This window comes from Anguilla rostrata, chromosome 10, assembly GCF_018555375.3.
Source record: "Anguilla rostrata isolate EN2019 chromosome 10, ASM1855537v3, whole genome shotgun sequence".
NCBI lineage: Eukaryota > Metazoa > Chordata > Actinopteri > Anguilliformes > Anguillidae > Anguilla > Anguilla rostrata.
In genome coordinates this window covers 29,667,557-29,692,604 of record NC_057942.1, presented here as the reverse complement: position 1 = coordinate 29,692,604, position 25,048 = coordinate 29,667,557, and the positions used below count along the sequence as shown (strand labels likewise).

Here is a 25,048-nt window from a genome sequence, read left to right as displayed (position 1 = left end):
GCGGACCCCTAACCGACTGAACCCTCCCAATCCATGGGCGACGCAATCGGCAATTGTGCATGCCCCCTATGGAACTACTGACTGCAGTCAGGGGTGATGATAACCATGATCCGGATTTGAGCCGAGGCCGTGAAGCTCAACTAATTCAGATTTAAGAAATTAAAAATAAAATTTAAAAAACTTCTTCAGCCGAAAAAACAATAAGCTCCTCGGCTCTTATCCTGGGGATTAAAAGCAAAGCATCAGTACTTTACAAGGGAGAGAAGAATGGCTTTTGCTGACAGTGAAATCATAGGACATTTTTACATTTCATCGGACTGACATTTTTATTGTGTACTGAACAGCTGAATACCCAAACAGTATAACCAGCACACAGTCCATGGCATTTATTAATAATGTTCTGAAGTGTATGAAAATACAAGCACCCGTATCCCCTTACAAGGCCTAGGACCATTCTGTCCACAGGCTGTGTGAAGGATGACATTTTGAACTTCCGGCTAGCCTAGTCAAGGAAAAACACAGAAAAACACTGCACCCCACTCAAACTACTAACACAGGCAATTGTTCGTGCGTGAAAGAGGTCATTACCATGATGAAAATTAAAAACAAAAAACAGTGAACCACGAGTGGTAATGGAGACAGAAATTTGTGCACAGAGGCCTTCATTTTAATCAAGGTGTCTTTCCCTTTCCAGTTAATATAAATTAATAACCGACCAAGCTCCAGTGTGCAAATAGGCCAGCTTGGGAATACTGAATGGAAAAAGTCCACATGGTCTAATCCATCAAAAATGGTATTTAATGGCATTTTAAAAGATGCGGTCGAGCTCACTTTTGACAGACGTGATGCTTGGATTTCATCCGAACGTGAATTTGCTAGAAAATCCAAATCATACTCAGCTATTAATAAGAGTGTTCACACATGCCAGCACACACACATACATATACACACACAGTCAGAGATTTGTGCATATAACAATTCCATTTTATTCCCTTTTCAGGAATTCGACTGCATCCAGCTCTGCAGCGCCTCTCGGTCTTCAACGTTCCAAGCCTCCAAAAAGCTCTTCTTACTTTTCCTAGAAACAAAAATGAATAAATATTGTTATCGGTTACTGTCGCATTCGGTCGGGTAGAATGGATTAGTCTCGGCATCACCGATTGGTGGAGAGACCACACGCACCTGGTCTACGTTAATTAATCAGCCCAGGTGCTTAAAGGTGTGTTCCTCACCAGTTCGGGGTCGAGACCGGGAGAACACACACCGAGAAAGCGGGTCTTCGTTTGTCAGAGCACCGCACAACGGAAGAAAAGAAACTCCAACTGAAAAGTTGGCCAGTCGAGACCAGCGGCGAGCTGAAAAGCTGTGCTGGGTTTTGCTCTCATTTGTCTTTGTTATTTTAGTTTGTTGTTTTAGTGTATTGCTTTTGCCCGGAACCCATGAGGGGGAAGGGTGAAGGTGTTAATTTATTAGATTTTTTGTTGGTGTGGGTGTGCCCTCTCTCTCTCTCTCTCTCCACGCGGCAACCAACGGTGCACATCCCAGGGGTGTCACACCAACACGTGACGGTTAACAGCAGAACGTTAGTCAAAATGATGCAAGCGGAGACCGCGTTTAAAACAGTAAGTGTGAGACGCGAGACGGATCTCTCGCTGATGTCATCCTTCGCAGAAACTGAAAATTATAGAGAGAATCAAGGCCTTGGTTACAAAAAGCTCCTCACCCCCCCCCCCCCCAACAAAGTGTGACATGGCAACGGCGTTGCTGTGTGGGACAGCGCGAAAGGGCATGGAGCAGTGGAATGAAGGGGGCGGTGGGGAGTTGGGGGGAGGGGGGGGGGGGGAGCACGCTTCCCTTCGCTAAAGCCGCGTCAATAAGACAGACAGCACCAGGGAGTTGGCCGGCAGGAGCAGACAAACATTTAATAAGGAGGAGGATTTAGGGCGGGGGCGTTCCTCGCCTCCCCTCCTTTCCCACGCAGGGCCCCCCTTCACGCGCGCGAAGATTACTCCTCTTCCTCAGGGGGAGCGGGCTTAATATCCAGACCCGCAGACACGACCAGCGCAGAGGCAGGAGCATAATTAATGTCTCTGCAATTGTGCGGTGGATGCGAGAATAATGGTGATCGGTGCTAAACTCTCATAGAGTTAATACGAGCCCACAGGGACCGCATATAGACCTAGAACAGAACGTACTCTATTAGATCTGTACCGATTTTAACACTGGACATTTAACTGTGCGCCAATGACAAAGAGGTGAAATTCATCACTGACCACCCTATCCAGGCCTGCATCGACCAGAATGGGCCACATCGACTACGGTTTGCGATAAGCTGTAAACGTGACGGGGGCGTCGCCGTGGTAACGGAGCTCCCTCACCTGCGGGCGTCGACGGCCTCCTCCAGCTCTTTGGACTTGAGCGCCGCGGTCCGGATGACGGACTCCGGCACCTCGGCCAGCCGGGCCACGTTCAGCCCGTAGCTCCGGGCCGCCGCCCCTTCCGTCAGCTGGTACAGGAAGGTGATGAACTCCGGCCGGGCCTCCTCGTCTGGATTGAAGGAGAGGGACGCACGCGTCAAAAAACCCGGGAACAGGGGCTGCCGGAACTGGGCCGCAACCGGACAAAGCACGGCCCCGTCCCCTCAAAATGACACGCTGTGTGCTGGTGCGAATCCGCACTTGTCTCTGACTTTGAATCAAAATGCTAACCTTACTAACATACAGTACCCTGCTTTAGAGAGTTTAGTGATCATCAAGGAGTTAAACTGTTTTTATGAAGAAAAGTTACTTTTAAGTATTTATTTAGAAGTCAGAATTATGGATGAACATTGATTGAACAGAGCAGTGGTGCCCAATCATGTGCCATGGTTCAACCAATCAAATCACGTCCAACCAATCACTACACCTGCTGATTTCACTAATTAGCTCCCTCCTCTCTGGTTAAAGGTGTGTTCATTAGTGAAATCGGCAGGTGTAGCGATTGACAGGAATGAAAACCTGCATACTCTCAACCCTCTACGGCATCACTGAGCACCACTGGAACAGAGGCTTGTCACAAACCCACCTAGAGAGGACTGCAAGAGAACAGAGTGGAGCTCAACAGCCGAGACAATCATTCACAAACGAGCATTGTTACCCACGAAAGACTAAGAATGAGCTGGAGCAGCACTTCCTCAGATTCTTCCTCGATTTCACACTTGGTGGTTAGGCCTGAAGGCTTTATATTTCATATTAAAAATCTCACAGCCGGAGCTAAAAACTTCAAGAGACTGAAGCTTCAAGCTTCAGGCGTCAGCAAAGACCCACTTCAGCACAGCAGAAAGTGCGTCTTATGCTCTTCAGCACAGCAGGAAGTGCATCTTATGCTCTTCAGCACGGCAGGAAGTGCATCTTATTCTGCTCTTCAGCAGAGCAGGAAGTGCATCTTATTCTGCTCTTCAGCACAGCAGGAAGTGCATCTTATTCTGCTCTTCAGCACAGCAGGAAGTGCATCTTATTCTGCCCTAATGTCACTGATGCAGGGACATAGTCACACGCCGTTAGCGAAGCAGCCAGATTCTCCCAGGTTTGTAACTGATATTTATGTACAATGTACAATGGCATACATAATTTACCATCTTATATTAGTGTTGAAATGAGGTCTGGATTCAATTCCTACTTGTCATATAGACTCCAGCTCATAATCAAATTCTAGGGCAGGTTATTTTCTCCACAAATAAGAGTTTGGCATCGACTTGGCAAACTGACAGTGTAGAAAGAAAAAAACTGCTTGCATTAATTGCAAGACAAATTTCTGCACAGCAACTGATGCAATTCAGATCTGGGTCTGGAAACAGCCAGTGGAGAAAAAACGAAAGAAAATTCTAAACTGTGATTAAACAAATGAATAAAACGTGCTTTAGCAAAAACCAACTCTATCACGGTGAGATGGAGACCAGACCACCGTTGAAGGTGAGCAGGCTGAGAGGCGGCGGTGCTGGGCGTGCCCGGTAAGGCGGCCGAGGAGAAGGCGTCGGCATGGTAACGTACCGTCGGCGTGCGCGTCAGTCTCGTTCAGCAGGAAGGCCATGTGGTAGTTGCCGACGTGCTGAGGGAAGACCCTCTCGAGCTCGCACAGGGGAGGGTAGTGTGTGACAAACAGAGTCAGGGACTTCACCTGGAGAGAGAGAGGGAGAGAGGGAGTGAGTGAGCGAGTGAGGGAGTGAGTGAGTGAATGAGTGAGTGAGAAAGAGAGAGTGACTGGGTGAGAGAGAGGTTTTTTTGATTTGTAACAAATGTTTATTGTTCAAATTTTACACCAGCAGTAGGTAACCTCGATTACAATACCCAGGGAATACAGCTCAGCTTTGATTCCTTTTAATGTCACAGCAAACAAAATTCATGGCAGTGGGAGAGAGAGAGAGCAACAGAGTGAAAGAGAGTCAGAAAGACAGAGTAAGAAAGAAAGGGAGAGACTGACACACTCATGCCATTTACATGAAAAACAAAGATGGGATTTAGACCACATAGAAAAAAGGAGATTTGAGAACGATTTTTGAAAATGAGCAAAGACTGGTGACTGACTGTTGCTATAACTGACAGGGATACGGAAGTCAGCACTCCTCTGTACCATTGGGTTTGAAACCCAACACCGGGTCAGCACGGGCCAACACCCCTAACAAAGCAGCCACAACGACCCATCCTCAAACCTAACGCAGCAGCCAGAAAAATCCATCCTCAAACAGTCTCCATAAATTAACTACAGGAAGCCATCCGTTAGCATGGCTTCACAGAGACCGCGTCTCACCGATCTTCCCCTGACACCAGTAAACAGTGATGCATTACCGACACATTACCGTTCACACAGCTGAACTAAACGGGTACAACGTCCTTATCCGTGCGCACCATTCCGTGAATCGACGCGCAGTTGCGTGTAATTAGAAATGATTAAATGACTAATTGAGCCGACTCGGGCGAATCAATGGGGGGATTCAACCGCACGCCATGCGATCTGGTTGCCGTTAACGCAGGGCTATTTAATCGACACGTGCCACATCTCAGACGCGCGCGGTCGCTCTCTTAGAGAGCGCGAGCTACGCCGCCCGTTATCTGTGGGTGCGGAGTCACACGGACAGAACAGGGCGCATCGCAGCCACACAAGAAACGTGGATGGCTCTGAACTTTCTTTTTGAGAAACTGGCAAACAAAAATCATCTCTTTGAATTCACAGTGACTGCAGCTATGTGTGTGTGTGTGTGTGTGTGTGTGCGCGCGTGCGTGTGTGTATGTGTGTGTGTGTGTGTGTATGTGTGCGTGCTGTGTGTGTGTGTGCACATGCGTGTGTGTGTGTGTGTGCGTGACCGTTTCTGTGTGTGTGTATGTGGGTGTAATGTGTGTGCGTGTGTGGTGTGTGTGTGTGTGTGTGTGTGTGTGTGTGTCTGTGTGTGTGTGTGTGTGTGTGCGCATCTAATACCCAGAGATGTACAGTCTCTTCATCTCTGCAGGGAACCTTTTGGACCCGGGCCGTGTGATCTCGCCTAACTGCTCCTTTGAGAGAAACTGTTCTCTTGCTTTTTATCGACATGTTCTTCTTCCTCCAGACTGAGACGCAGCCAAATGTGCCTCTCTCTCTCTCTCCCTAACAATATGAACGTGGAACAGATTCAGACTGAAAACAGAGCCAACAACAGTTACCTAAGAGTGTCATGCACCGTGTAAAACGGAGAAACAAAAACCTCTCCTTCCAGGCAGTGTTGACTGTCATAGTGACTAATTTAACAAATGCTCTCCTCTCGCTTTACATTTCTACCGGCATAGCATCTACTTATCATCAGAAACCCTGGTGAACTCACGGCTATGAATTAAACGATGCTGCCCACTTTGTCTGCTTTACCTGACAGGACACTTACAACAGTAGAGGAATAAGTAAACTTTGAACCTAGAATGTTGCTTAACCTTCCGTTACAGGCATTTCGCAGATGCTCTAATCCAGAGCGACTTCCACGACTTTCTACACTTACATGGCATCCATTTATACAGCTGGATATATACTGAAGTAATGCAGGTTAAGCACCTTGCTCAAGGGTACAAGTGTCCTACCCGGGAATCGAAGCAGTGACCTTAAGACCAGTTCCTTTATACTACACCCATAATATGTTTTGTTTTTCCTTCCCACATTTACATTTTAAGCATTGAGCACTGCCTCTTTTCCAGGATGACTTACACAACTAACTTTCTTCAGGTATATTCCGTTTATAAAGCTAGATATTTGCTGAAATATCTTGCAGAGGGGTACAAGAGCCTACAAGAGCCTTACCTGTGAATTGAACCTACAACCTTAGAGTTTGCGTGCTGCCTTTCAGCTGCATTTATACTGTATGTACAGTGCAGTCTGTAAGTATATGGACAGTGATACAATTTTTGCCCCTCATGTTTACACACACACACACACACACTTGGCATAAAAAAACACCATACACAAATCTCAACCTTAATCAAAGGTATCATTATTCAGTATTCACCTTCTCATATCTCCTATTGGATAGTCGTTTGTACTGTGACATGTATCCTACATTTTCAGTTGACGGCATTCAGTCTATTGCTCTTTGTTCTGTACAACAATAAAAAAAAAATGCTATTTAGGGATTATGCCAGAATAATGCCACAGAATCCTCCCAGCGGATTGGGGAAATGACAGAAGTCAGAGAAAAGCTGCCTTCAACACGCTCAGGAAAACGCCAGGATGAATCCTGTCAACAAACAGGCACTTTAAACGCTTCGCTATGGTAACCAGCCTCTCTCTCTCCCTCGTCAGTGGATCTATGAAGGCACCACACCAAGGTTGTCTACAGCAAGGTCTTTCACAGGAGTTTCATAAGTGCTTTCGGGCTTCAAAAGAAAGCACAGGGGTAGCCAATCCCAGGGAAACGCCCTGTTGCCATACCAACCCTAACGCTCTGGTAGAGGGAAGCCAGCTCCGCATAGATTTCAGACAGAAATCAATTTCAATCTGAAATGAGATTTTCTGAAATTTTGCATACTGTGACTGATCAACTGGGGGGAAAAAAACACTAATAGGATAATTCTGAATTTATGTCATTTAAATGGTGGGAGGAGTCACACTGGATGATGCGTCTCCTCCTCGTGCTGGCCCACAGGCACGCGGCAATTAGGGCCTGCCACAGAGTGCCTAGGTACAGAGCTGCATCAGGGGGCCCATCTGCACGGTCTCCCGTGGAAACAGGGGGGACCCTGCACCTCTCAGACAAAACAACCTGCCCCAGAGCTGCTCCCCAGAGTCGCATGCAAAGTTCTGCGTGTGCTCACATCAGTGTAACACTTACAATCCCCCCCCCCCCAACCGAAAGCACTCTCCTGCCCCCTCCCCAGGGTCGGAGGACCTCAGACCCACTGTGCCCAGAGGGCCAGGCTGCCGCACCGTCACCACGGAGACACGCAATCGCGTGCAATACCCCTGGCTCCCCCAAACCCCCCCCCCCCCTCGCGGCAGTCAACACGAACCAACCTCAAGTGACTTTCACTCCACCTCGATACTCGCCCCGTCCCCAGGCGATACGCCACAACAGCCAGCCAGCCAGCCAGCCAGCCAGCCAGCCTTATTTCACCCCCTGCGCTGCAGGGCGATCGCGAGCAGGACTACGCGGTGCGCTGCCAGGGCTACGGCCCTCGTGAGAGGGGATGTCCCCGCCCTGTTTTTTTCACAGCGACGCTCCCTGTCAATCTTCCTGCTTCGCGGTTGCTCAGTAACCAGCAGTTCAGTCTATTCCCTGAAAATCCTAAGACTGGGTAATAAATACATGATAACTTATTAAATAATAAATCATTCAAAGATTAGGGGTTACTCTGTATAGGGTCTTTGAGACAGTTCTCTGTAAAAAGCGCTATACAAATAAAATTAATCTGATTAATTTGCTTGATTTGATTTTATAAGCCAAACAGCAGGAGCGCTGAAGTTTACAGTGTTGGTAGGCGGTCTGAATTTGAAAAGAGACCAACCCTCCTTTCAGTTCCCCTACAAAGGCGCAGGTTGGCCGATTAAAGCAAAAATGAAACGATTGTGAAATGAAAGGCATTACTGCTAGCTCAGTTCGCACATACTCTGTTCATTATACAGTGTTTCTCCCTCTCTTCAACAGGACACCGAGTAAAGCACCGGTCACAGATGCACAAGGTGAACTTAGTACTGTTAGTTCAGGACAGGTTAACAACTGAAAGTGAAGGGCACTAATTCAGTAATTAAAGGTGGTTCAAGCTCCATGACTATAAACAAGTGAGGAAAAAGGTTGTGTTCTTTGGTTTTTTTTTTGGGAGGGGGGATTCCTGCATCTCTAAAATCAATGCAGATTAAATTATGGCCTGAATCAATAAATATTGATGGAAAATAAAATGAATCTCTCACAGAGCAAGCGTCCAAACACATAAAGGCTAATGAGCAGGTTTATCATGTTTACACAACAGATCCCCCTCCTTTCTCCAATTATGTCTCCCGTTTCACTGGGAGTCAGGTGAAATCCAGGCTCTCGAGGTTTAGTGTTAACAAATGCTGCTGTGTCTGACACTATTAAGCAATGCAGGTTCATGGGAGGTATGTGGAAAATCCACAGCCTACGCAGTGATGTGGCGCACACACACACACCCACACAAGTGTGTACATACACAAACACGTGGACACAGGACAAAACACAATAGCAATGTGACACACAGTACAAAAAACCACCACACACACACACATTCCTACACCAACATCACACACACCCACACTTTGCTACATACAACACACACACACACACCTTTCTCCTTACACACAGGACACAAAACACCTTTCTCTTACAACACATACACACTCCACAAAACACCCCCACACACACACACACCTTTCTGCTACACACACACACCCACACAAACACACACACCTTTCTCTCTTACACACACACGCACACACACACCTTTCTCTCTTACACACACACACTTTTCTCTCTTACACAAACACACACACATACACACCTTTCTCTCTAACACAAACACACCCCCCCCACACACACACACACACAAAGCGGCAGACTGTGCACGGGAGTGCGTTCCTTCGCTGTCACCGTCTCTGAACATTGCGTGACTCACTGCCCGCCACCAACTGCTAAACGACAGTCCTCCCTTCTGGGCGGAAGCTGTCAATCAAGCTGTGATCGCACGCATCACGACTTTCACACATTCGAGCGCAGCGGGGCGGTGCAGCACCACACCCTCTTGCTGTCGCATGACCAGCCAGGAAAAAAACCAGGTGCAACCAGCCGCGGAAAAGCCTTGGACCTCTGCTACAGGCCAACGCCAATAAACTCTGACTGATGTTCAGCTTCGGATCAAGTTCCATCAGAATGGGCTGTTTAACTCCCTAAATGGACACAGAATCTCCCGCAGACGGTTTTTCTTGCAAGTTCTCTTATTTTATGTTTTATTTGCTGAAAAAGTCTTCAACAAATAAAAGTTTCTCAGTCGTCAATCCTTCGTCCATAAGGCTCCTTCCGGGTGCTCCAGTCCTTCGGACTCAAATTAAATAAGTGAATCTTACAAGAAACGACGTGTGGGAGATTCTTTTATTAAGATGTTTGGACAAAGCCTGGAAACAACCCCACAAAAGTACCTGAGTTAAATCTTCAGACTACAATAAAAATCTTAGTGTAATTTCAAAATCTGTCTTGTGTGTCTGTTTCAAGTGCATTGTCCCTTTACTGTGTCCTTATTTGCAGTTAAAACTTGAGCATCTACCAAATCTTTCACCAAATCCAGCTACGCTTTTGATTAAACCCTGAAGCAGATTCTGCATATTTGTGGAGATACATGACTGCAGTACCAAACTCCTCAGCAGTGAGAGAAACTGAAAAAAGTAATGAAGTTCAGCGATCTGTTATTAGCACAAGTGTACTAATTAATGTGACCGACACCCACGTCCCTCTGGCAACTAAGATGTCGGGTGGGGAACTCACGTCTCTGATGAAGAACTCCAGGGTGGCGTAGGCGATGGCGATGCCGTCGTGGGTACTGGTGCCCCGCCCCAACTCGTCCAGGATGACCAGAGAGCGCGACGTGGCCCGTGACACTATCTCCGACGCCTCCAAGAGCTCCTCCATGAATGTGCTCCTGCCACGCGATAGGTTGTCGGAGGCGCCCATCCTGTCAAGGAGCCAATCAGAGAGAACAGGGCAGAAAAGAAGGTGAGGAAAACTGACACAATAACTTGCAATAGAATAGCATATAGCATAGCAGACATTGGTGCATATTATAATCGAATGCAGTACAGAAGAACTAGAATAGACTAGAAAAAAAGCAGAAATATACAAACAAAAACGTATTGAAATAATACAGTAGAGCATAAAAGAATGCATTCAGCTAAAGTGGAAGAATAAAAGAGACACAGAGGACAGACAGAATCTAGAAAATTATACAATTACCCCAGAGGCAGAGAAATTAAACATACTAAACATCTTTGTGGAATGGGACTGGCAAAATAAAATATTAGAGAAGGACAATATGGGAGTTCTGGAGCCAACATTAATAACTGATATTAGACTGGCCTTATTGGCTGATAAAGATGAGGTTCTGTTTTATATTACAGCACAAATTCAAACTGGATCCAAGTTTCCATATTCAAGAATCAGATGAGCACAGATGTGAAGTTATGAAGGAAAATGTAACTTATGAAGGAAAATATTTTTGTGTACAAAATATTTAAACTTATTTAGATTATTATTAAGAAAAAAAGTATGAGTCTAAAGAGCTACTGAGGCTCTGTGTAGCTTTGCCATATACAATTAGTAATATTCAATGACCTTATGTTATGAGAATCTATAAAAAAAAAGGCTAAGCTTATTTTGCATGTAAGAAAATTTTCTTATTGAAACAGAAGAACTGGCAACCAGATCCTGCACCGATCCCTCCTCTCCCCAAAAATTTCTGATCAATACACACTGCCAACAACCAGCACCCCGATCGCACAATATAGCGCCTTCAGAACACCCACCAGGACCCCCTCGCACAGAGTGGGCAGGACGCCTCCGGGAGAGGGGAACGGTATTTTTGGGCACGGTTTGGCACGCACGGGCCCTTCGCCACACACCGCGCCGCGAGTGGGAGAGAGAGAGCTAGCTTCGGCTTTGCGGCGCGCGCTCCGAAATAGCGATCGAGCGAGGGTGGCGGTGTTCTCCATCCTCGTCCTCGCCACTTTCATATCGCTCCCCCACCAAATTCTCCACAGGAACGAGAAGAACTGAACACGAAAGAAAGAGAACACCCACGGCACTCCTACACCGGCTGGGCCCCGGAGCGTAGGATCCAGGCCCGTTACCATCCAGAGGGGAAAGGGAGGAAAAATCATCGCACACGTTGGTGGATGCAGACTTTTACTTTGGATGGCACCACCGCACTGTGTGCCAGCTCTGTTCTGCCAAATCTGATGCAGCCGTGGCTCACGGTTTGTGTGTGTGTGTGTGTGTGTGTGTGTGCATCAAAACTAGACTGGCAACTAATAGGAAACCACCTGAAAACTTGATCTGAAGAAAACTCTTCCCCCAAAACACACACGCACACACACACACACACACACACACACACACACAAAATTCCCATCTTTCCCTGGTTTTTGACACCATCTACTGAAATGTGGAGGCGAGTTAAAATGAACCAGTTCATTTAAAAATAAAAAAAGTTATTACCCCTGTCCCATTTGAATCTTTTGAATGCATGAAAACCATTGTTTCAGGCGGCAGTGAAAAAAGCACTTTGCTGCCGCAGCAAAGCTGATATATTTATTATTATTTTCGAGCCAGGAAAAATGTTCGTGAATAAAGCTAAATGTTGCAGATCAAGAGTGCAGTTTACTAGGAAAAAAATTAATCCCTCGCAGAGGAGATTTGAGCGCACAGCTGGAACAACTGTGCAGTGGATAAGAGCGAATAAAGAGCGGAAACATTATCCCCCCACCCCACCCCAGCTTAAACGATCAGCATCTGCTGGGCACGATGAATTCTGACACAGGTTCGACAACAAAAAACACTCTTCGCCTGATCAGGCAAGTAGCAAAACTGTGCGTTTTAGCTGTGCCTCGAGCGTAAAAGCACTGCGTCCTGCTGTGGCTTTTCCTGTCGGGTCATGACTGTGCGTGACACAACCCCAGGAGCGACGCCAAACCTGCAAATTTACATTTTAAAAATCCAATCAAACAAGATGGCCGCACAGGAACCTTCAAAGTCTTCCTTGTTGATTAATACGGGGGAACGGGGAGGAAGCGCGTCCCGTCTCCATGTTTACCTTCCCGCCATGGCGATAAGGAGGCCTCATTTATATTTTAATAACGATGTTTTAATATCAGACGGCCGGGCGTACGGATAGAAAAGCACAGTTCCTTTCTTTATGCTGCTGTATAAAAATCAACAATGTGTGTCACAGATAGCCCCTCTGACAAAGCAGACAAAGAAAAAAAACAAAAAAAAAAACACTTAGCCAGACCAGTACTCCCGTCAGAAACGATGTTAAACTGTTCTGACAGCCCGTCGGGAGGTGACCTAAACAAACACCGCGGCTATTTATTTAAAACAGAAGCAAATGTTGCCTCACCGTCACGGAGCAGAGACTGAAAATGATACAAGGCCCCAGAAAAAGACGCTGTTGACTGCGCAAGTACGCAACGCCTAAACAGGCTGTCAGTACAGCACACATACAACTTCGGCTTCCAATTCCAAACACAGTAATCGCATCCTTAATGGACTATACATTATGGCCTGTTTCTACTACTGTCTTGCCATGATTTGTGGATGACTGAGCATAGCCTACATATAACAGGGGCACATTAAGTAATTATCTTAATCCGATGAGCTGGCACAAACCAATTTAATGCACATTAAGGCATAAACATTATCACAATTGTGGTCATACACTCAATGGTTCTGTAAAGAATATGGCGTAGATGACAACCGAAAATCTCTCACTCTCCCCCTTTACCGCTCTCTCTTACACACACACACACACACACACAAACACACACACCTGCACACACTCTCTCAGGGCGCAGAAGTCTCTGTGTGGCCTTGCTGTTGCTGGCTGTAAGGGTCGCTAAGCAACTCTTTCAAGTCAAAAAACCAGCCTCGCTCCACACGTCACCTGTGACGACAGCGTAAGTTGCCCACCGCGTTCCAATCACGTTAGAGAAACAAAACCCTTTTCGTACACACACACACAGCCACACACACACACACAGCGACTGATATGAAAATCAAAGGAGAAAAGCAAGAGATTTGCATTGCTACAGTGATATTTATCTCAATGTGGCACTAATTCACAAAGCACACATGTACCTGGCCTTCCAGAACCAAGGCAACTGCTACAATTCAATTCAACTGTTTCTTTTATCAATTCTATTTTATTTTGATAAAAGGCACTTCACAGAATGTGGCCTCAGGGTGTGCCAAACAGTTTAAAACAAGCTACCAATTCACAGATAACGGTACATTCAGTCTGCTACATGTACAACAGATCAATAATCAATAGAGTAACACTAATCAATAAGAAACGATTTGTTTGTCAAGAATAACAATAAATATAGAATTTTATTCCCTCGAAATATTGGCATTGGTCAGCACCAAAATGAAGCAGCAGCACACCCCCGAGGCTGAACTGTTAAAACAAAAAGGTCAAGTCAGATCAGTGATCCATTGATCTGGTCTGGTCTATTACTTTGCCTAGATCACTCTAGCTAAGGATTTACAAAAAACAGTCGGAAGCTGGCTCATCGCATTGCCTACTTTCGATTCTAGACAAGAGCATGTACCACCCAATCAATCAAGAGCACAGACTTAATGATAATGCAAAACGTTCTATTGCCAATCAGATCAGTTCAGTTTCAGAAAATCCCAAGAGAAAAGAACCCATTAGTCCAATCCATTGCTTGGAAGGACACCGCCCCAGTCGAAAATCATCAAATCTACTTTCAGCTAGAGTGGGTATAACCAATCAAGTGGTTGGTTATTGAGGCGCCCCAGCGATATCATACATACAGTAAAATATCTTGTGTTAATTTAACTCTAACAAAGTACATGAGTCCAATACAGACCATATGTACTCTGTAAGATTTAACTGAACACTGAGCATTTTAATGCACAGCTACCCGACTGTCACGTAGTACACGGCAAAACAGAGTTCGGCTCAGCAGAAGGGAACGACCAAAAAACAAAACAAACAAAAAAACAGATGTTTTCAGCCTCCTGCAATTTACACCATAAGGGGGGAGGGAGGGGGCAGCTTGCATGAGCCTGCATTTAATTTTAAAATTAATTCTTAACCGCTCCCCTACATGTAACCACTCCGAAGGAAATTACTGCGATGCCAGGTGAATGCAGATGTAACTGTACCTCTATGGCCTTTCAGATAAGGACGAATTTAGTATTCAGCTACATCACAATCTCCCTAAATATATACATTTTCTAAATCCACGATGGCTGTCCTGAATTGATGTAAGAAGTCACAGCGCTGGAACCAGCCCACAGCTAAGATAGGGCATTCCAATTTGGGAGAGATAGACAAAACAGGAACCCCCCAAAAAAAGGCTGCTTTTAAAGTAGTCTTTCACAAGTAACAAGGCAAAGAAGTATGGATGAGCAACTAGGCATCATAATCACGTATTTGTCCATATTTGCAAACACTGTACGTGAATATAACAGCAGAGCTGATGTGTGTGTGAGAAACCCAGTTCTTGATTAAAGTAGTACGTACAGCAGTAATGGAGACTGAAAGATTTCCGACAGCCTCTCCTATGTCATGTAAAAAAAGAAAGTAAATAAATAAATATTGCCACATGGGGTCATTTCTGCACCTGGTACTTAAGTTGCCAAGCGACGTGATAAGAAAGATGTTTGAATCTGAATTGATGGCATGTTTGTCTGCCGCCGAACAAAAATACATCTCAGAAAATGGCTTCCTTCGGCGCACAGAAGAGCACACGCGCGGAAGGCTGGAACACCTGCTGAAGTGCAATCCGCTAATCTGCAGACCCCCTCCTGTTCCCCCTTCCCTAGTCCCCCCTTCCCAATACCGCCAATATCGCCTTATCTGCCCCCAGCTGCTTCCCCAAGCATCTATTAACCGCCCCGCACAGGGGTTAATTAATGCATGTGGGGATGAATGGGTGAATTCATTCATTACGAGCAAAGGTGTGAATGAGGGAAGGTGGTGATGCAAACATGAATTAATAGTGCAGGTGTGAAACCATAAATGAGAGGAGTTAATGTGGATGGATGACTGAACGGATGAATGAGTGAAGGTGTGAACGCATGAAGGAAGGACAGACACAAAACAGTGAGCAGGCATAGATGGACAGTTGAATGAAGATGAATGAAAGAAAGAAAATGGCTGATGCCCTGCCGTTTCCGCTCCCTGCTGTCCGCCAAAGGGCCGTCGTGCCAGCTCATGCCACAGGCCCCCTCACGGCGTACGGGCACCGGGGAGAGGCCAGCGTGGGGTTGAATGCCCCGCACGCCACCTCACAATAACCTCTCACCTATTGCAGGGCCGCCACATACTGCTGCCAACTTAGATTATTCAAATGCCCGTTTGCGCCAGTTAGCCACAATCTCCAAAGGGACCCAGGGCTGTACATGCAGCAATTCTGCAGGTTGTCAGTGTTTCATCAGCAGCCTATCAGCACCCTGTCCACGTCAAGTCAATGGCCAAAAGGCGACAATCTGATATGCTTGTCACATACAGTGGCGTGAAAAAGTACTTTTTCCTGATTTCCTCTGTTATTGCATATTTGTCATACAGAATGGTCTCAGATCTTTAGACAAAATGCGAAATTAAATAAAGGGAACCTGAGTAAACACAAAACATGCGTTTTAAATGATGATTTAATTTATTACATGAAAAAGTAATCATGTGATAATACAGGAAATCAGGAAGGGGGCAAATGCTTTTCCATGTCACTGGACTTACATTTTTCTGTGCAATTAATTCTGTGATAGCCTGTGTGATGTCACAATCAGATAGGAAATGGCGACTCCTAAAGAGACTGCGATGTCACAATAGAAGAATGACACAGCTAGGACTTCTGATGCCACAACAGGATCCAGATCCAGACCACCTGTCCTGTAACAGTAGTAGGCCTAATCTGCATTTTCTAGAAGTCTTCACTCACTCTGCACATTCAAATGTGTTTCTTCCTTTTTTCTTCAAAACCCCTGCCGTCAGCTTCTGTATCCATCTCGATCTGGGCTCAAAGGCGGATAAAATGTCAGGGATTCTCATCCTGGCAAAGATAGCAGTCTATGAGCGTGTGCTATCACCGGACCCCCAGTGCAATCAAAAATAAATCTCCGGCTTAAAAAAAAAAATAATAAGGCCAGCTCAACGGGAAGGGCTGCTTGCAGCGGAAAGTGCTTGTACAGGGTTCATTCCAGGCGACGAGCAGCACAAAGCCGTCCTGATTGTACGAATTATCTCTCACTAAGCACCAGAGATTCAGCGCACAAAAATTTCAGTTACACTTTTTTTATTTTTACTTTCATTTCAATCAAAATCCTCTCCTTCTCCGTCTTTTCTTTGCACAAATTTATGTAACATTATGTTTTTTTTATCCCCTCCTGCTCGTTTAGAAGCTTGATTACACCACAAATAAATGGGTTTAGACAAATCAGCTACACTGGTCCAGCAAAGATCTCAGAAGAGCCACACTGAGCAAGTCTTTTCCAGCACTTCACTTGGGCACCAAGGGTTGTTTCCTGGGAAACCAAAACCCATGGAGCGTTTTCAGTAGGGCATACCAAGCTTTGATAATCAGCCTTTTCCAGCTAGCTCAAGTTCTGTAATAAAATCAAGCTTTTAGGACTGCATTCAATTTCAAAATATTTATTTACATTTCCCAGAGGACTATGATGTGAACAGGGAAAAATCCTGATTATTTACTCAAAGAACAAAGACTTGCTTTCCTTGAAATACCATCATAGCCTTGAAATACAGGCCTCAGGTTGTTCCAATAGCCACATAAACATAAAAATCCAATACCTTTTTCAAAGGGTCTTCATTACAACCTTCGGAATGGAAAAGACTTCTGGCCAATTTTTTACAGCACTGGAAGATTATCTTGTGGCAGATGACTAGCTACACAGAACAGAGTAAACAATTAATTGGACTCCCTTTAAAAAACTTCGGGGGATTCTGCTTTGATTGGGTAATATTTTATAACTAGATATATTTTTTGCCTCGGCTCAGACAAACATACCTACAGACTGAAGAAATTAAACAAATTTTATTAACACTTATTTTTTCCCAAAGTTTCACCTCCTTGCAATGACAGAAAGTGAAGTATTCACTGTCGGAAACGAACGGAACAGGAAGATTTCCTTTTTTGAAATTATCTGAACCTCCTAACTGCCCATTACTGTCACAACTACAGATATCTGGAGCCAACATGGAGGGTAAGAGGATTCAGTAGCGGTGGGAAACTCCATGTCTGCAGCTCCTTGATTGATCACTTTATTTATTAATTCATTTTCTTAAAGCCTCATTTCCCTCGATGTTGGCATCTCAAAAACCACGGCAACACACAGACTTCTTCCGCCTTTCTCTCAGTGAGCAATCTCTTCCAAAGATCACACATCACTTTGTGCAAGTTTAAAAAAACAAAACAGTATCCTTCTAAGAAACAGTCCATATCGGCTGTGGCCCATCTCTTGCCATCTGTTTCATCACTGGTGCCTCCAGTGCTAGAAAACGGTTACTGCAGTGGTCACTTAGCAAGCCAGGCAGTTGATGGGGCATGGAAATGGCTGTGACAGGTTTTTAAGGTTAGCACCAACTACTGAAGACGTAATAATAACATTCCCTTGGATCTGAAAGCGCATCGCTGATTTCTGGTGGATCCACACATCGACTGCCTCACTCTGCATAAGCAATTACAGAAACGTACTCAAAGTCCATCGAGGCTTTCATGAACGGATTTTAATTTCCATTTATGAGTTGTAACGAGTCGTATTTCATTGAAGAGGGAAAAAAAGATCAGCTGGCTAATTCAGCAGCCCACAACAAAGCTGCCATTATTCCTAGCCACGCCCGAAACAAGATCACACGGAAGCACGGCAAAAACAGCTGGAACCGACTGAAGGGGAGGCCGTGGTGTGGTCCTCTCTTTGTCTGCAAAAAGCTCAGCAGGCCCAAAGCCTGGGCAGTAAACAATAACCACAGTCCCCACAGCGGTGCTTCTCTTTTATTTATATATTTTTTTCTAGTTGCAGTCCACCTCTAGGTAGGGCCTGGAACACACAGTAAGCTTGCTTGCTCGCTCGTTCTCGCTCTCTTGGTGTGGGGGGGGGGGGGGGCAATGTGAGTAGACAGATGATTTGATTTTGAATATAAAGAACTACTGCAATTAAAGACATAAAAATAAAGATTATAAACAAAATCAGATTATTAACATGAATGGAAATTAATGCATGGAAGATGAATGCAATGAAAAATGAATAATGGCAACAAAAATTAAAGTAAAATGATGCCCTTTAAAAGCTGGGTCAGCAAGTGAAATTTAAATTTAAAGTGGTGCCCAGTCTATGTGCTCATTCTTCTGGTTGAATGGAAGCAAATCCCTGAAGCAAAGTTCCAACATCCAGTATAAAGCCTTCCCAGAACAATGGGAGCAAAGTGCAGCAAAGGGTGGACCAACTCCATATTAATACCCATAATTTTTGTATGAGATGTTGAATGTCAGGTGTCCACATACTTTTGGCCATGTATTGTGAATGTTTAATAAACACATTAAGATAGATAGCTACATTGAGATGTTAGTGTTAGGTACCAGACGTGTCATAATCATAATTCAGCAGTGAAATGGTTCCTAACTGGTGAACTGCAGAGGACAGGTTTGCACTGCACCTGCACAATGCTACTGTCACAAACATAATGTTACCTGGTCTATCCCAGAGTGAACCAAGTTAGTTTTAATGGAAAACTTGTAACAGTCATAGTGAGACATTACTATACGATAATTGTAGCAACAAAAAATAACCAGACAACGCACCAGCAAGCTAAACTATGAAAACTAGACAGATAGCTAACAGCCAATCACTGGCGTACAATTTCAAATGAAACACAACATTAGCTATTCCTCATCTCAGGAATCAAATAACACAGAAACACAGATGTCTTGAATGCTGTTCAACTACCAATTAGCTTAACGCTAACCATAATGAAAAACCACAGACGCAATAATGAAAACTAGCACATAAATGTGATCTCTTTTACACTCCTCAAAATGGCAAATAAATGTATAGTTCAAGAAATAACCACTTTGGGCTCTCAGTACCATACTAATAGAGGCAAGGAAACTTGTTTCACTCACTAGGGAGATGAGAGAGGAGCATCCCATGGGACCAATCAAAGTTTACTTTGTATCTCGTCCGTTCAATGCTGGGTAGCGATGTAACAACTGGTAGATATTTTAGTTAGTTATATATATTACAAAACCTCTATTTTGTTGTTTTAAAAAAAAAAATCAGTACAGGGATTTTTTGTTGATTTACTGTGCCTCAGTGCAGTCCTGTTTTGTTTTTCCCCAAAAGTACTTGAACTGTCAAGTACCCGGAAGTGCTAGCCCTTTGCAAACCATCGGAATATTGAGTTGGACAGCTGAACACGTTTGCTTCAGACACCCCAAACAAAAACCCATGTGCAGTGGCTGTGGTTGTTTTATTGAAATTGAGCTAATAATATATTTCATTGATCTAAAATAGCCATACACCGGAAATCTTTAAGCCGTGTCGCTCAGTTTGAAGTGATCTGTGAGTTGCTTCACAGAGGTTTCTGCTCACTGGAGATCTATAATAAAGTAAGAACATAATGAACCTCATAAATAACCCTAACCTCCCCCCCCCCCAGTGAATGGGTCTTAACACCCCACCGTAGCACACCGGTACTAACAAAATAACCCCACATAATGAATCAAGTCTAACACACCACCCAAAAGAGAACAAGTCCGAACAACACATGTAATCCCCCGATACTGAACAAGATTTAACAGCATTTATAACCAGCATGGATACAGCAAGCAAAGCCACTAACCGCCACAACAATTCATTGACCACCATTGAACACACTCCAACTGAGCCAGAAATAGCCTAGCAGCGCGATACAGCTTGAGGAGCTCAGACTGGCCGTCATCAACGGCTTCTGCTCCACTCATATGGCCCGTTTCTCTCCTCTCCGGCCTGACGCACATCTCAGAGTCCTCAGACACATGTCAATTTTGAGGGTGAAAAAACAGACTGCATGCGGCAGAAAAAAAAATCAAGATAAACCGCAGAATGAGGTGTAAAAAAAAAAAAGAGAGAAAAAACGAGACACATTCAAATACTTCAAATTGCAGCCAAGTGGCCCTTTGGTCAAGATTTCTGAATTCCAGCTTATTTCCTGTTTCCATAACAACCAGAAGACTACTCTTTAAAAAAAAAGTGACTCTGTAACCTTGTTCAGAATATAAAAAACCGACATCTGCAATGAATACCCAGATGAGAGTGAAGTGAATCAGAACGTGAACAGGTGAACTATTCCACAGTGCATACGCCTTGTCTCATCTCCGTTCCCGCACAGCTTCCTGTGTAAGCACTAAGAAGTGAGAATGGGGTTCAGTCTTGTGAAAGCATGCCATTTTTTAACGTGTTTGGCAGCTTCGCCTGCAGCTCAGTTTGTATTTCCCATTGTCGGGGAAGTGAGGATTAAGTAAAACACATTTATTTTCAGAATCCAGCCGTTTTAATGGCTAGCACCCTTGTTTAATGTTTGGCACTCTGAAGTGCATCGACAGCTGTAACACATCACTGATCCAACAAGTAAAATATATTTATTTGATCTAATTTGGAAATTATTATGACAGATATGGGGCGACATAGCTCAGGAGGTAAGACCAATTGTCTGGCAGTCGGAGGGTTGCCGGTTCAAACCCTGCCCTGGGCGTGTCGAAGTGTCCTTGAGCAAGACACCTAACCCCTAATCCCTAACTGCTCTGGCGAATGAGAGGCATCAATTGTAAAGCGCTTTGGATAAAAGCGCTATATAAATGCAGTCCATTTACCATTTAGATATCAACTGTCAATGCACCAAATTTTTGATTGGCAGAGCAACAAGTTGGATCAACCTTCATCAAAATGTACAACTCAGAAGCAGATTAAAATTAAGAAATGTATTAAAATGTGACAAATAATCTTGTCTAAGATTAAAGATGAGGCACAATTAACTGTTAAAAACAATGAAAGATACAGGCATAGGCAGGTTACAGTCACAAAAGAAATGAACAAAAGAAGATACCAAACCACAGCTTGTTTCTCATAAATAGACCCAACAATCGAAGATGCAAGTAATTTATTTTATTTTTTAATCCAAAAAGCCAGGGGTGAAATGTAACAAGCATGGAACCGTCCAGACCCACGGCGCAACTCACTTCTGCAGACACATTTTAGCTGGCACCACCTGCGCATGCGTCCCACAAAACGTGACTAAAAGGTCATCTGTGAGTGAGTGAGTGACCACAATTTGCCATGCATAGCCCACGGCGGCAGTTCCTGGCAGATGAGCTGTCAGACAAAAACATCTGATCCTGTGCACAACAAACACCAAGACACACCAGGCCCAGATACTGGGTTCAGATTCCCCAGATGGCAACAGCAGATATCACCCCTGAATGTCCACCACAGGAGGGGAGGGGAGCATGGCAAGGCTGTGCTGATTGGGGTGAGGTGTGGGAGGGTGGAGGTGTGAGAGAGGATCAGACAAAGGCTGTCTTATCTTAAAGCTGACAATTTTGAATTATGTGAGGAGTCCAGCTCAGCTATTGAATACATCTAAAAAACAGTTTGCTTCTGCTTCTAACGACAGAGGACATATTTGTAGACAAATGATGGCTAAATCCAGCCAGTTGTATTCCCCACCTTCAGGCAAAACATTTTCCACATAACAAAACCAAAACGCACTGCATTGGTTGAAACTGGAACTGCTTCTAAAAATGTAGATTTCATCCGTCAGGCCTCAACAACAATCTATATAGACATGAATATTTTCAATCACTGATTTCAATTAGATTGCATTCAAACTTAAAATCAAAAGGAACATGATATTTGTACATTCTGTAGCCATGCTGGGCTTCTTGCTCCATAAATAGCATTGTTTACTGGTGTCTCTTCCGAGACATACTCTGCAGGAGGTGGGACCATAGAGCGCATGTCTAGATCCAGCATGACATTTCATTGCCCCAAGGACCTGCCTTCGATGTTTGTGGAGGGGAAGAACAGGCAGCATTCTTAGAAACAATATAATATTGTATCCAATTAACTGTTTCTCTCTCGAAGGCCATAAATTGACACTAGATATCTGACACCATCAATCAGATATTTATTTACATATGATTTTTTTTTTTGTTAGTTTTTTACAGAGACACTATCACGAAGACACTTTAAAGTAAAATTTGAAAAGACTGACCCCTGCCCCCCTCCTCCAAAAAATAGCAAGGGAGGTAAATAAACTCCCCAGTGGGAAGACAAAATACTCAACAAAGAGAAAAAACTCTTCGTTTTAAAAAAACAGTGGGAAGAAATCTGAAGACGGAACCAGCTGTAATAGGGGAGCACATCCATTGGCTGGCTTCAGCCCACAGGGTACTCTATTAAACAGGCAAAAACGAAAGGATTCTCCGATCCCACGGTATTGATGAAGTGATCAGGCCCCGCCCCCGTGGGAGGCAGACATCGTTCAAGTTTGACTTCAAGCGCCATCTCGTTATGACCTTATCTTCACTCCTTAATTAAGTCAGGGCTATGGGAGGCAATTCACTTCTGACACAAAACAGCGAATGAGTCATTAGCGACTTAATGGGGCGGGAAGGTGGGATACAGTGAGTAAGTGAAAGCCCCCCCTCCCCTCCTCTCTCCGCCCCCCCCAGGCGGACACGACAACACCCAATGCGACGGCCAGAGTCGCAGGTTCCGTTTTCCTTCGAGCACTGCAAAAAATGGGGTGATTTTTAGGGCTGCAACAATCAATCAAACAAATTGATTTAAACCAATTAAAATAACAAAAACAACATCAACTGAATTTTGACAGGGCAATTAATCGCTGTAATAATTTAAAGGGTTTCGGGGACATGATTGACTGTTGCAGACAAATGGGTTCCCTTCTCTGAACATAATTATTTGTTTGAATGTTCCGCGGGTGGGTGAGAGTCAGAATTTGCTTCATCATGAAAGCCAATCTATAAAATTGTTTGGGGGACTGGAACAGGTGTCGGAGTGCTATTGAGATCTTTCATTGTGTCGATACATTTTCAGTGTCCTCTCAAAAGATTGTACACTTCTAAAAATAATATGAGTATTTGAAAAATTAATTAATGGGAATATTCAATAGCAAAATAATCGATTGCTGGGGCCCTAGATCACTTTATCGTCCTGGCTGGATTGTCTTTACTCCAGTGAGGTCTTTCAGAACATATGAAAAAGCTTTGAGTGACCCTGGCTGAAGAGGTAACCACACGCTAACTAAGCTTGGCTAACAAAAGCCCCACATGACAAATCCACAACATCACAAGTCACAACATTGTGCTGACTGCGGCGAATTCTACGCAGAAGACACAAAAAGCGCTTTAGAAAATGTGGAGCAAAGCACTAAAATGCATCTGTTTGCAATTAGCAAAATGTAGGGTGTAAGCATGTTGTTATGTCACCTATACATTACATTCACACGCAATCAGCAGTAAAACTGAAGCACTATAAAAAGCAGAACTGTGTAAAATAAAGCAATTTTACAAGTAGGGACATTCACGATTACGATACTGTAAGACAATCAACAATATCAGAGAGAATGCTGCATGTGGTAGGCAGTCATGTGGTTGTGGGTCAAAGCTCTTTGGCATTCTCCAATAGGGTGAATGGTCTACTGACTTGAGCACTGATGGTTTGACTAGCACAACAAACTTAATCTCAATGCAAACACAACTTCAAGTTCAAGGTTCAGTGTGTGAACTAAACAACAAGCCAGGCACAAGGCAGTCTACCCCACACCACCACCTCTTAACAATCCCAGACCTAGAGCTGCCCTCCCACAACCTGATAAAATGAACTATGCCAGTTAAATTTTGAGAATATACTGAGAAAAACCATCAAGTGCGACTCCAGAAGAAGAACAAAAGAACCAGTGTCTGTGGAAATCTCTTTATGGGGCCCTTTCTTACGTTCGCAAAGTCCACACAAAAGGGATTATGGGAGATTAGCATGTCTGTCTACCCTAAATATATCCGTGCGCTCAGTCCCTAAGTCTGTAAATTGTGACTTGAGGGGTCGGGCCAGACAATCAGTTGAGTTAGCTGCTGTGGTTTTTCTCTCTGCGCGTGTGAGCCCAGTTAAATCGTGAAGCGGGAAGTTGGGCGGGTGGGAGGGTCCATGAGAAGCAGCACAGTCCAGCTTACAAGCCCACAGCAGCAAGAGAAGACAAACGAGCAGCAGACCCACAGACAGGAGCAGCAGGACTTATGTGGCCTGATGAAGTCCAGAAGCAGTGGATCGGTTATTACACTGCACATACATTCAGTGAGCAGCAGTGTGAACATGCATCCCCAGCATTCTACAAGAGCTTCAGAACCCTTACAGTAATAAGAAGAAGTGGAAGAAGAAGAAGAATTTATATAGCACCTTTCATTTCCAGCACAAAGTTCTTCAAAGAAAATATAATACACAAACAAATATAACACACAAACAATCATGACAGTAAAAACAATTCCCAAGAAAAGCAGAACAGTAAAAATATAGCTGCTAGCAGAGATCCCGGGGGCAAGCCTTCCAAATCTACAAAGTTTGCACTTTAGTATTTATTGCTTTCATTCTTTTTTTGGAGGCCACATATTCACAAACTCAGAACGCAGTTTTCAATGCATCTCCTTCCCCAGTCTATTCTGTTTTTTTGTTTGTTTTTTTTTTACCTTTGTTTAACCATCCCACTGAGATATAAGATCTCTTTCACAAGAAAGACCTGGCCAAGAGGGC

At 44.3% G+C, this 25,048-nt stretch overlaps 1 protein-coding gene across 3 annotated transcripts in view; it reads right to left on the bottom strand.

Annotated features, from left to right (window-relative positions):
- Positions 1-371: 371 nt before the first annotated feature.
- The window catches only part of msh3 (mutS homolog 3 (E. coli)), a 60,957-nt gene continuing 36,280 nt past the window's right edge, over positions 372-25,048 (bottom strand). For all 3 annotated transcript variants that reach the window (XM_064296462.1, XM_064296463.1, XM_064296464.1), the window contains exons 21-24: positions 9,980-10,166; positions 4,029-4,155; positions 2,379-2,547; positions 372-1,078 (exon numbers count right to left, since the gene is read on the bottom strand). In XM_064296462.1, the coding sequence (XP_064152532.1) occupies positions 997-1,078; positions 2,379-2,547; positions 4,029-4,155; positions 9,980-10,166 (565 nt within the window). In that variant the 3' untranslated portion in view covers positions 372-996. The remainder of the gene's footprint in view (positions 1,079-2,378; positions 2,548-4,028; positions 4,156-9,979; positions 10,167-25,048) is intronic.